The sequence below is a fragment of the Malaya genurostris genome, chromosome 3 (assembly GCF_030247185.1).
Source record: "Malaya genurostris strain Urasoe2022 chromosome 3, Malgen_1.1, whole genome shotgun sequence".
Taxonomy (NCBI): domain Eukaryota; kingdom Metazoa; phylum Arthropoda; class Insecta; order Diptera; family Culicidae; genus Malaya; species Malaya genurostris.
In genome coordinates, this window is record NC_080572.1 from 23,160,184 (window position 1) to 23,174,198 (window position 14,015).

Consider the following 14,015-nt stretch of genomic DNA (forward strand, 5'->3'; position numbering starts at 1 on the left):
AGGCGAAGAAATAGAAACAAAATATGTGCTTTTTGCACAAACCAACAAAACCCCTAAATGTTCAAATTCTGCGACGGCCAGTAATAAGCCGTCATTCGTTTACGCCTGAGACGTCAGAAATAATATAGCACTTGTGCAATATTATTTGAGGGTTGCATAAGTAGTGCAAACTTTGCGTCTGCTTAGCGGTTTAATTTGAACTGCTAGGCACGAGATGGCAGTTAAATTTGAACTGCTTTAAGCACTGACGAGCCGAAGGCAAAACGCGAAGAAATAGAAACAAAATATGTGCTTTTTGAACAAACCAACAAAACCCCTAAATGATAACTTGAATCGAAAATGTAGTTGAAATGTGTTAATAGTTCTGCTGACAAAGTGATAACATTTAGTATTGTGTTCGACATATGTGTATTTAGTATTGTGCTCGACATATGTGATTTTTTAAATAGTTCAGGATCTTTTCGTTGATTGTTTTTGTTTCTTGTTTTCCTACATCCCCAGATCGAAGCCTCCAGGGATGCTGATTGTACAGAAAAAAAAACCTTTCTTAATCCACCTAGTGGTGTGATAATGCCTTTCTCTTTTTTCGAAACAGTGTCATGAAAACTTTTTTTACCTTTTATTAAACAACTTCTGACACTAATTTGGGCTGATTTTTGACACCTATAATAGTATGATTGATTCGAGTAGTTCACAAAAGCATGGCTCAGCGTTAATGTCACATATTCGTCATCATTGCTTTTAACATTTGCGTTGCCTTTTTGTATGCGAAGAATGATGCTAAAAAATTTCGCTTTTAAAAAGTTCGTTAAAAGGTTAAGAGGTGCATACACATACATACACACAGACATTTTCCATCTTGTCGACCTGAGTCGGTTGGTATATAACAGCACTATGGGCCTCCGAGGCTCCAAAAAAAAAAATGATGAAATTTACACGACAATGAAATTTACACGACAAGTAAATCAATAGTATGAAATGGACATCAGTTGAATCGAAAATGTGATTTAAAACCATAATCGGTGTAGAATTAAATTGGGATGCATTGATTTTTCAATGAACCAGACTATAAATTTCAGAACGGCTTATTTTTGTTTTCAAAGTATATTGAAAAATGAATAACTGTAAAGTAACTTTCCATTCAATTGTCTGCTCCAAATATGTGCATGAAAATTGATGTAAATTCACAAAATATTGTTATCTGTGTGACCCGTTTCGTCGTTTTCATTGAATTTCCATCTAATATTTAATTTTTCCCTTCTCATCTTACCAGAAAATGAAATATTAAAATTAACCATCTTTCCGAAATATTTATTAAAATGTTCTCTAACTGCTAATTATTTTGAATTCATATAAGCCTTTCTAAAGTTCAGATTATACATTCACCTTAGTCGGTTGTTAACATATGTCCTAAAATTAAAATAAATAACGACTTTATTTCCCATTCTAAACAAATCTAGACACAAAATGAAAGCGGAAATGAATTCTAAATTAATAATACTTGGTAGAAAAAAACAGTGCACACATACGTAAAGCGAATAAATTATTTCCCTAATCAAATTATCATTTCAATCCTTTCAATGCTGTTTCAATCAGGGGTATATAGTTCCAATCTCTAGACAAAAAGGAAAATAAATTGAGAAAACGAGTTTCCATGCGATGAAAAAGAGAATATAACAGCAACACTAGATCTAGGTCGAAGTCCTGCTTCAATCTATTTACCGAAATCGTCAGTTGCAAAACCCCACGTTTGTCGATTTGAATCAGTGACCGCCTGAGGCCAAATTGAAAACTCATAAAATTCTATTGCATATAAAGTGTTCCGTACAATTTGCTACCATCAGAATTCATAGTAACGCATAACGGGTTGTTTTGTGCGAGATTTAATTCCAGCGTACACTTTTCGAACCCATCTCAACTAAAATCAAATGAGGCACGAAGAAAAACTCAAATCAGAATGAATCATACTGCTAGTTCTTTATTTGGTACTGCACCATGTGTAGCAGAGACCATTTTTCGCGACTGGTTTTTCTCTACGAGACGTTCTACTCGAACACTCTGCCGAATGTCCTCCGGGTTGCAAGTCTCTCGGCTCCAATCTAGCAGAAATATTGTTTATTTAGGTACAAAATCTCACAACTTGTGATAGATATGTCGACTACATATTAAGATTTTGTCGAGAGTCAACAGTATTCGTCACGGACGAATGCTCACCGGAATGAAACAGAAGTAATCAGCGAATGACTGTCTAGTAAATTTGTGAAGTAACTAAGAATAGCAATCAACTATTTGGTGAATACGCGGATATATCTGTGTTCAGCACGAGTCTTCCCAGCATTAATGAAATGGAGACATTAATCAAAACTTTGATTCTTTTTGATACCGTCTTTTCATTGCTCATTCTCGTGTACGATAACGATAAATTAGGCCAATTAGATCAATAATTTGAACAGCACCGTGAATGACTAAGTTGAAATTAATTGCGTGGGTAATGTGACTTTCGAATTTTCTCATACATAGTTTAAGTAAAGATCGCTGAACCAAACCAATCAAATAAGATAATGAAGCCTGATAGAAATACCATAGTAAACTAAGATTGAAATAAAATTAGATCTACCATATGTGATTCTCGTTGAATGAACAGATTCTTTGATCTACTTTCTCTTCTCTATATTAGTAAATCCAAAGTAAATCCACCGAAACTCCAATATCTTTATGAACCATTTGCTGTTAAGTGTCGTGCTATCTCTTTGTCGTAGCCAATCAGTGGCCGTCACTCAAGACGAGATTCCAATTACATTATATCAATTTTGAAAGCGTTTGAATCAGAAACTTTTTGTTACCCACCAGCTTACGAAAAATGTGCTGTTTTATGTGTTTTACGAAATGGACTGTTACCTGTTTGGAGGAAAGGTTGGTATGTTAACGGTTCTGTTCTGTTGTTGATGCTGTTACTGTCTACGTAGATTAGGCTTATCTTTATGCTTTGGAAGCGTAAAATTGTCTACAAGTTGCGTTCACTGGTAGCTACAGCCGAGATAACTACCGAGATCGTCAGGTAAAGTGAGTGCAGAAAAAAGCCACTTTCCGGATATTTTTTTTTTTTTTCAAAAGAGTCCGGCCGTAAATTTGTTGATGGGTAATCCATCATTTTAATGGTTTCCTTAACCTAACAAAACCAAAATCAAGCAAGACTGTAAAATTGCCGCTTTCTTCCTCTTCCTTGCCTTTAGTGTAAATGGAGTAAAAGTCAACCTGCTGAAAGATGAATGAACGATTCGATTCCTCCGAAATGTAACCCTTTGTGGTTTGCGCTACAATGGGAACACTCGTCTTATCTGTAATCTAAATTATCCTTTATGACATCCCATGGCAAGGTAACTATGTGAACACATACATCCATAAGAGTCGGTCTTGTAAAGGACACCAGCCCGTTATAGAAATTTTTATCACCCCCTTCATTGAGTGGTGTTGTTAGCTATTATAAATTCGCCCCAGTGACTTCATCCGAAACAGGAATAGAAGACAGATAACTTTCTTTTTCAGTTTTGCAACGGGCACATGTTTTCAACCCGCTCTTTAAACCAGAAACGTATCAATATTGCGATGCATATGTCGTCAACTGTTTTTGAGCTTTTCATGTATCTGATAGAGAATAAGCAGTATAAAGACGATTTTTCGGAACAGAAAGCTGATTCTAACATTCACTAAAAGCTACAAACATTGTTTGCATGTTTGAACATTTTTTGTTCCATTGAGTTCAGTAAATCATTGGGGGATTATTTATTATTTAGAGTCGTAGCAATTTGAGTTGAAAAAAGATAAGCTTCAACTTCAAGTAAAACATGCCATAAGACTTAGAGGTAAATTAGCTTCTCTAGCAAAGCAAATTCAAAGTCTTGGAATTACATTCCTTTTGTGGAATTTGGCCTTTCTGTTTCAACAGACTTCGCAGCCGTATCTTAGTGTACAGAATCATTGCATGGCCAGTACTATGGATCCTACTGACACTAAGAATCCTTCCAGGTCGGGGCTCGAACATTCGACAACTGGCTTGTAAGACCAGCGTCCTATGCATTGAACCGCCAACCTGGGACTAGCTTCTCTATATTTAACCCAAATATGTGCGTAGATATTGGAGCTCTATCTACATCACGGAAAGACGATTTTAATAAGTTTCCTGTAGGTTGATCATTGAAACTGTGTAAAATTACAGTTAATTTCAATCAAACTATGAAACCAGAATAAACCGACTTTGTTGAAATTGAAGGATTTTGAGGCATTTTTGGTTAGTAACTTTTTTGCGTGTACTTATTTTGACACCGTTTCAATTATATTATTATTAAATTATTGAACATAAATCTTTTCTATTATTTCTTAAATGTTTCGATCCTATTACAAGTTCATATTGAAATGAAAAACCAGCAGCAAGAACTATCAATAGCGTTTATACCATTCCAATCGTCATACGCTCGATAGTCGATTTGGAAACCACTAGAATAAAATTATTATTGTTTAGTAATAGTCATTTGAAGTAACAGTACTAATATGACATTTTCAAGTGTAAAAGAGTAATAGACTCAAAAAAATGCTAGTATTTCGATAGCAACAGAACATTACAATGCTTTTCCCGTTAATATCTGTTTATTAATATCCTATTAGTGTTTTCCATCAATTCTTTACATTTACTCGTTTATTTTCTTACTGTAATTTTTTTAATAACTCTGTTTAACATTCTAATGTTTAATTATTTGCGAATCATTATTAAAGTGAATTCAGTCACAATTCTTAAAATTACTGTAGGCTTGTTTCCGCTATAATTAAAGCACTACTTCAAGGGCATGACAACTGTCTAACAAAATTGGTATTTCTCGATTCAAGATTTTCTCAAAGGGAGAAAATAATACTGGTTAAGAAATTATATTTACAAGAAATGAAAAGCTTAGCTCTTTCAAACCCGAGTTCGGTGCTAGAGGTTTACTTACAAATCGCGGAAAACAGAAACCCATTTTTCTTCCAGAAGAAAAAATTTCCAACCTACCTCTCGTATAATATGACGCTTATCTCCCGGCGGGCACAAAATGTGTGTGTCCGTTTTGTGCTGTCAGGTTATTTATGAGCACCGGGCTTTTCAAACTGAATTTATCGCCCATGTAAGCCAAGGACATGTGGCTCGTATATGTGCTGTAGCATCAACGAGTATATGTATGATGAGATGAATACTAGTCAGCTAAACGGTGATATCGTCGATAATTCAGCTACTGTATGATTTTCAAGACCTCCTGTGACGGTTTCCAGCTCAATCACTGAATTCGGCATATTTTCAAACTCAATAGAACAACAAATCCAGCAGACAAAGCAATATGTTTCTCTCTTCTCTTTTCATTTACAGACACTCACGCCGTCCCTTCAATCGCAGCTGGTAATTGAATTAATAAGTCTATTTCATTTCAGCGAGGGTTAGGTAAAATAATACAGTACAGGAAAGGATCGTTAATGCCGGAAAACTGGATAAGATGAAGGGGTCCCGGCTCACTGACTCCTCCCATTTATGAAAACTAACAGCAACATCGTAAAGAAACCCGAGAGGCAGGGTTCTAACCAAGTGCATCCCTCTGTACCTGGTGAAAATTGATCGATGACATGATGATAACTTGCGTGCACAGTGACGAGCCAGCCACCGGCTGAAAGTCTCTTTAATAAAGAAAACTAACTAACTAACTTGCGTGCAAGTTGACCAACGATGTATCAATTCTGACGTCTTATAGAACACGTGTTCAACCAGTTGGTAGGAGAAAGTCGAACCTGCTGGGGATTACCGGCAACATGACAAATTGTGTCCGATACCTTTTTATCCCTCAATTATATTCGCATTCATCAATACTACAGCAGTAGTAACGCAAGCCACCAAACGAGTTTATCCAAACCATTTGTAACACCGAAAAGGCAAGCAGGTACCCCAACATTCCGGTAGGCAATTAAAGAAACCTTTGCCCTCTTTTTCCGAAACATTCACCCAAAACAAAACGACGAAGTGTGTTTACAGCATAATTTTTGCATAAATTATATCGTCATACTGCCAGTCTTCTCTCACCAAATCGGATAGATATCTCATCTCCACTGCTTCGCCGTCAGTCTAAGCGGTTTTCGCGAAATGCTTTCCATTCCTCCCAGGAAGACACTTTACAACAATTTTACATGGTTCTGCTCCTCTGTGGGCGAACAAGTCAATGTGCTACTCTATCTGTGGAGTACCCGGTGGCAACGATATCGTGGTTCGCAAACCCTTTTCATTCTCTCCAAGACTCAACTAGCGGCAAAAGGTATGTTGGTATGTGCTGTTGGGTTAGGACGAAGCTTCACGGGCCACATGATGCTAAACTGAGGACCAAATGAATCAGTGTTGCCAGAACCACGACTCACAATCGCATAATTGACACGTTGTTCAAAGTTTCCCCGGTCTGGCAAAAAAAACCAACGCTAAGTTTTCAAAATTTTGATTGCATCAATGCATTCTACTTGAAGAGCAATATAATTATTTCAACACCACTTTTGAACTACAATTCCTCCTTAGTCCTGAAATACTCTTCAGTCTCTGCGATAAACTCATCATTCAATGGAAATCTCTTTTCAATCAGGTATTTTTTTCAATCTGAAAACAGAAAATTGTCACTGGGAGATCTAATTATGTCGAATATAGTGGATACGGTAGTAACTTTAATTTTTTTTTCTTGGCATTTAGTGCTAACCAATATTTTCAGTAATCGTATTTTTAAATGTTCAATCATCTCGGATCATATTCATGCTCGCCATGACAAAAAATGATGTTACAACTTAAAAATTCTTTTGAAAAAGCGAAAAACAATTTATTGCAATGAATGATTCAAACTTGGGCTGGATATCATCACGAAGACCTTCAATAATTATATGTAGAGTTTTCGAGAACTATTTTACTAGTCTTAGTGTAGGTCACTTTTAGGAAACTTGATGACAGTTTAAATTGAATTTCTGATAAAATAAAATTTTGCTAGGTTTTTGAAAATAAAGAAAATCAATTTATTATCCTGTAAATAATTGATAAATCTATTCATACCTTGAAAATTAAACCGCCTCTCAGGACTAGTGCAAGACTGTTTTTTTTAATTTTCATATTTTCGAACTATTATATTTTTTCGTCCTATAAACATGTGGTTGATAAATATATGTTCATCAAACATATATGTATTGAAAGAGTCACTTTAGATGTAGCATAGAGATACGCAAGCCGTAAATCTTCAAAAAATCTTACTACTTCAATACAGTAGTTACGATTTGTGTAAATGTTTCGAAGACTAACCGATGGAACAAAATTTCATAAAAATAGTTTCTTTAGGTACGCTGTGTTGCACAAGAATGTGGTCTAGTTACTGTTACATATAATATCGATCCATATTCTTCCCTGTGCTTAACAGGAGAACCAGTTGCTAGTCAAATTCAGTCGTTAGTTCGAGTGGTGCGTTTGCAAACCGCACTTCGAATAAATTTTATTAAATATTCGCTTGGAAAAAGACTCAAATTACACAAGCAGCTGCTCCGAAATTAATTGGGAAGTCGAAGCAGTTAGTAAGCAACACAAACATAACGATAATAACCGTATTTTTGAAGGACTTTTTGAATGTTTAGTCTAAAAAAACGCTACTCTTTTAATGCTTAGAAAAAACACGGTAGAAATGTGCCATTTAAAATTTTGACCATTATTAAAGCGAATTTGGCATTAGACAAACACGGATAAACTCCTACAGCTCCAACGGATTGTTAAACTTTATGATTGAGCTCATGTTTGAGGTGATACATTTACTGACACCTTTGAATACTGGGAAAATGACCAAAATCTAACAAAAAAACTTGGTTACTAACAGCCAAGCAATGGTTCATTAGAAAAAAATAAAAGCAGGATTCTTCAAGGGTACTATGGCCAGAAACGTTGCAACGAGTAGAAAGCGCGAAACATAATTATTATCTTAAACTGGTTTTCTCAATTACCAGATGCAAATGCAATAAAAAGTACCACATAGTTTGAATCAAAGTACCACATAGTTTGAATCAAAATTTTCCAAAATTGGGAGTTCTGTTTTAAGACAACCAACTCATAGAAGCATACCCAAGTAACCATATGCATTATATCACTACACATTTACAACTCTATTTTTACATTGTTAATAATCCTAACTACTTTAAAGCAATGTGCATTAAATTTGCATTCAAAATGTAACTTTGCTGTGCTATATATTGAATTTCAAAGCTATATTTTGATTCAACGAAACTTTAATAATAACAACGCAAGAAAGATGAATAGCTGCATTATATCAATGCCTTAGTGTTGATGAAAAGTGGAGTAATACTATAGTTCAATGTTAGTCTAAATTTACCTTTATTTACCAATATGTGTGGGTAGTGAAAAAGTAAAATGGATTACCGAGGTAAATTGGCTTTTTATTTACATTTTTATTGTGTTAAAAGTTTCGCAACTGTTCAATTCAATCACACTGTTAACATTCTGCAGTGTTATGCATTGGTAACATTGACATTCCACGCAAAATCAGCCAAATTTTTTTTATCTAACTGTTTTTTTGGTAAGAAATTCGAAAATATTCGACACGTATTACTTTTTTTTTAAATAACTATTTATTGGAATATGAGTTAAAATTCAATTATTAAGATTTAAATTGGGTTTTCAGCCACAAGTGGTGACTTTTCAGCCCTATATTCGACATGTATTTTTTATATTTCAATATGGTACGTGGAATTTTCGAGATATTAAACTTGGGCCTAATTTTTTATCTTCTTCTAGTTGAAAAACTAAACTCAATCTTGGCAAAGTTTCAGAGTGGAAAGATTAATACTTTCGGAGCAGTGAATTTTTCAATAACGACCCGCTCGCGCGGAGTGTACCGCAACGCAACTCGCTCGAATACGGACATAACTAGTCGACACATGTCGCGCCACTGATCGAATCCTAACTTTGACAGTTTATTGTTGGCGACGTACAAAAATCAAAAGCATTCGTTGCGGCGAGTTTCCTCTTCCATTCTTGAGAAATTTGATTTTTTGCAAGCAAATGATGTTTTGTATGCACCGTGTAGGCAGAAAGTGAGTAAAATTTGGTCAAAGGATTTACGTGAGTAATAAAACAGTGATAACATATAGTTTTTATTTTTCATATATTTCAGTTGCAATTTTTCTATGATTTGGTTCTTCTGGTTTACAAAAACTCAATATTTCAAACGTGTCTTGGGAAGAAAAAACTTTCATTTTTGATTGCTTGTCTCCGTGTGGCTCAATATAGTGAAACGATTGTGTTTCTGAAATAGTTTTACATTTTTCCAAAAGATTTTTAAGAAATTTATCTGCTTTTACATAATCTTCCGAACATTTGCATATGACTGAAATATTGGATAGAGAAAATGCTTTCCCAATCCACTCGTACAATGCATTCGTGGTCGAAATTTGACAATCATTGATCATTTGTAAACTTTCGCGACGTGCCATTCTTTTGGTAGTACCTCCACCACCATCACATGGCCCTTTTCCATGAGCTGTCGCGTTCGCTCGATGTTTATTTTCTCTCAGTTATCCATAGCAAATTGACAACTTTTTGGTGTTCATCTGTGATCGATTTCAGAAATCTGTGAAAATCTGTGTCATTTTTAAAATCTGTGCAGAAAATTGAAAATCTGTGAGACACAGACTAATTTGTGAACCTGGTACCCCTGGTTATGCCCGTATCCGAGCGAGTTGCGCTGCGTACTCCACGCGTGTGGGTCATGATTGAAAATTTCACTGCTCCGAAAGTATTAATCTTTCAACTCTGAAACTTTGCCAAGATTGAGTTAAACCCCTAAATTAGGCCCAAGTTTGAATTTTTTTTATTGTTTATTTTTTTCCTTTTTTTTTAAATACTATAAAGGTTGTTTTATGGAATCGCTTATTTTAAAGCTAAAGAAAAGACGCATATTTAATGTCTTGGACGAATTTTTGTATCTTTATTAGATTTTACAGTATAGGCTGTTGAGAAAGGCTCTTTTTTGTAAACGCGAAATTAAAAAAATAATATCTCGAAAATGATTGAATATTGAATATTATGTTGAAATAAAAAAATACGTGTCAATTATTACCGAGTTCTTCACCGAGAAGTATACTTAGATGAAAAAAAAATTTGGGTGGATGATTTTGCGTGGAATGCCCCATATACATATACATGTTATGTAAAATTGTGAAAACAGTGCTATGTGGAATAAAGTAAGATTGTGATCTGCGAACAAACCATTTAATTGTAGGTGGAAGGTGCGAGTTACGAAACCAGAGAGCCATGGTCCTTATGGGTTCAAATCCACACACACACACATATTTATATATATATATATATATATATATATATATATATATATATATATATATATATATATATATATATATATATAAATATTTCACCATAACCAGCATTAATAGTGATATTAATTAATTAATTAATTAATGTTTATTTATACTCAGTTTTAACCGTTTGGTCTTTCGCCGAGGTGTAATAGTAATATTCATTTATTGATGTTAAACATTAAATATTTTTTTCCATATAAGAATTTCATTTGTAACATATAACTTAAACACTCATATTGTATCGTGACATTTACAATCAACTGTTGAAATTGCTACCATCGACAAAGTAGATATTTGCATTATAGCTACATTAATAATGTGCAATTTCTGCTTTATTTATCAAATCCTAGAAGTGTCTAATATTCACCCTTTATAAGAGTTTTATAAAAGCATTAAAAAAACATATGTAACTCCGCTGCATTGATTCAATTTCTTTACGCGAATTTTTGAAACTAAAGTAAAGTTGGGTTATAATGTGTCGTGGTCACTTAGATACCCTGACGATGCCAGGCCATAATTGTGTGATTGAACATATTTTGATATATCATAGGGACCGTAGAATGATCTTGATCGTAAGATAATATTCATCGGATTATAGCAATATTGTTTATGAGCGTAATAATAGTCTGTGGTGATAGAACATTAAATCATTTATGTATTGCAAATGCTGTGAATTCTTAGGCTCTAGTGCTTACAATTCTTACAGTACTTTTTTCTCATTAAATTTTCAAGCAGATTATACAAAGTTTGTGAGATTAAATTGCAAAATTAAAATGAAAATTTAAAATTTGAAAATAAGTCGAATTGCGGGGCAATAAATATCTGCAGCGTTCATTAGAAATCTATAAATTTAAAGATAAATCTTCAAACTTGGCATCACTGGTATTCATGTACTGAGGAAAGCAAACTGTGCAAAAAATTTACTCGCATGATTATAATCAAGTATAAAATGCGCAATTATTTTGCGAAGATATGTTTGACCTTGTTCAATGATGGTTCAATTTCAAAACTTCTAGAAGTAAAAATAAATTTCGTGTCATACTCTGGATGCAAGAACCGCAGAAAAATGTCAATCAACATGAATGGTAACAAAACTCAGCTAAGAACGCCAATTTTTTTTACATTCAAATTCTTCTTTACGGCAAAAATGAGAAATATTCTGGCAACTATTCAACGAAAATACACGAACGTAATAATAGTGAGCTTGATCGAGTAAGCAGTAGTCATAGAAAATATTAGTTACATGGCTAGTGCTACAATCCTATTTAAATTAAGAACCCTTCCTGGTCGGGACTCGTTTTACGTTTTTTAGTAATTGTGTTATATGTGAATTTGCGTCAACTTTAAATTTCAATTATTTATGCTGTGTATGACTGAATTGCGAGATCAGCGCTTCATACTCTGAATTGCCATCAAAGACATTGTTATATTTCCATGAATTTAAATATTCCTCCTAATTTAAGTTAGCTAATAAGAAGAGGGAGGTACAGAAGGAGTAAAATTGTTTTCATAGATATATTCTTTACACGTTAGAATCGATCATGAATAAAAAATACCCAGTAACATGTAAGAATATCTAAAATTGTAGAGCCAGATCACTTTCCTCGAATAGAGGAAAACGACTAAATGGGACATGATAACATTATACCGGTTGCACTTCTAAATAACATGATCAATATCTTGGCAAATAATCTTCACAAGAACGATGATTACCCTCAGTAATATCAATACGAGGGAGAGGGTAGATGCTACGACGAATTGCAACTATCAAGCGCCATGCAAAGCTCATCCATACGATTCACCCCAACGAAAATCTCACTTCCTGTCTTCCTCTCTCTCTTAGTCAGCATGGCATCCGTTCATTTTCCGAATCTAATAAACAGTGCCTCCACATAATACAGGGGAAAAAATCAAATGATGCAGCCGGCCAAAAATCTTATACTCTTCTTGAACAAGGGCCACTAACTCTCCTGACGGCGCAGCCTGCTTGCACTGGTGGGTTGATATATAGTATGTACACAAAATCACTGCCAACCAGTCAGCCACTGGCGAATAGCGCCTATTTTTCGGGCCACTACGAGGACATATTATCTGACAGAGGGAAAAGCAGACGATCAAGCAGAATTTTATGCGAGAGGGAGCACCAACGATACACACGCAGCAAGAGCGAGCAACAAACGCTGGTTAGACGGCAGCAACGAACAAGTCGCCCGCTTAACCCATCGTCGCTACCGATTTTATGCTCAGTTTGCGATAGAAACTTCAACTGTTATGATTGATTAGAGCAACACGCGTCGAGCGAATTGGTGTAATATTATCGATTTCGCCCGGTTGAAGCCACCGTTCGGTTCAAATTTCATTTCCATTGTGGAGCACGTGAATGGATAGGCGCGTGACAGATTTCGCACAAGACAATAGAATAACGCAAAGGTGGGCAAAAGAGTTGAAGGAGTTCTCGTCCCTTCAACGGATTTATATAACACGCATCGGACAGTGTTGGCGCAAGAGAAACAAAAAGGACATACTCAAAGCGAGAAACCATGCTTTTTGGTTTGGACTGGACTTGTTCCGGTCGCTCGCTTGTGTGATCAAGTTGAAAGTTAAGAAAAAGTCGTGCTCCGAAATCATTACGGCTAATTGAAAAATAATTATTCCTGTTGAAAGTGATGATCGCGTTTGAACCGATGAAGATTTAATGAAAAATTGTTAGGCGATGTAAAAACGTTGAATTCTAGAAATAAAAATATAGTGTTTCTTGAAAGTCATTCTGTTAGCATTGGTTTTGTCTGCTTGCGATAGTGTATACAACAAAGTCATTCATAACTATATTACAACAGGTGCCATTCTTGGCAAGAGTGTTGATTTTTAATTATCTGCGGTACTTAACACAAAGGGTTCGTGACATGTGTGATATATACCTTTTAAATGTTTGGTAACCTTATTGCTACATAGATAAAAATGTTATACAACAAGAACGTTCATTTTATTTTTCAATATTTACATAGTTAGTTTAACTTTTTCTTCGGGGGCGGAGGTTTTTTCTTCAAGAAGTGTGTAAGTTTCTAGACATTAATGTTGCTCAAAGAAAAGTAAAAGCTTGCATGTAGTTGCAATACGCTCAAATCGGCTCAGCCATATTCTAAACAATATATTCAAAATTGGATTTGAATGAAAAAAGATCTTTTTATTTTTTAAAATTCAGTGTTTAAACTTACTTTCTCCTGTTACCTGCATTTCATGATTTGGGCACTATTTTATTATTTCAGTTGTATTAAAACTACGACTAATTATTTTACATAAATGTGTATAGTTTATTAAAAGAAATCCATGATTATTAGATTAACCTATGCAAAGAAAACTATTTTTATATATCATTCATTTTGACTCGCCTTTAGCCTAATTGTGGTCGTTAAAGAAACAATTCATTTGTACAGTACAGATTATTTCCTGGAAGTGTTTGTAACAGTTCGAAAAATTTATTCTGAACAAATTTTCCCAAAATTATGTGTGTTGAATTTATTAGATAAGTAACTTATAAGAACACAATTGTTGAACTCAAGGAAATTACGATGTCATGTAAACAAATATTAAATTGATGTTTA

The 14,015-nt window shown here is 34.6% G+C and overlaps 1 protein-coding gene across 5 annotated transcripts in view; it reads left to right on the top strand.

Annotated features, from left to right (window-relative positions):
* The window catches only part of LOC131439509 (transcription factor AP-2-epsilon), a 155,361-nt gene that overhangs the window by 111,601 nt on the left and 29,745 nt on the right, over nucleotides 1-14,015 (top strand). For 3 of the 5 annotated variants that reach the window (XM_058610615.1, XM_058610611.1, XM_058610610.1), the window contains one exon: nucleotides 5,393-5,422. The exons of the other annotated variants lie outside the window; for them this stretch is intronic. In XM_058610615.1, the coding sequence (XP_058466598.1) occupies nucleotides 5,393-5,422 (30 nt within the window). The remainder of the gene's footprint in view (nucleotides 1-5,392; nucleotides 5,423-14,015) is intronic. 5 annotated transcript variants of the gene reach the window in all.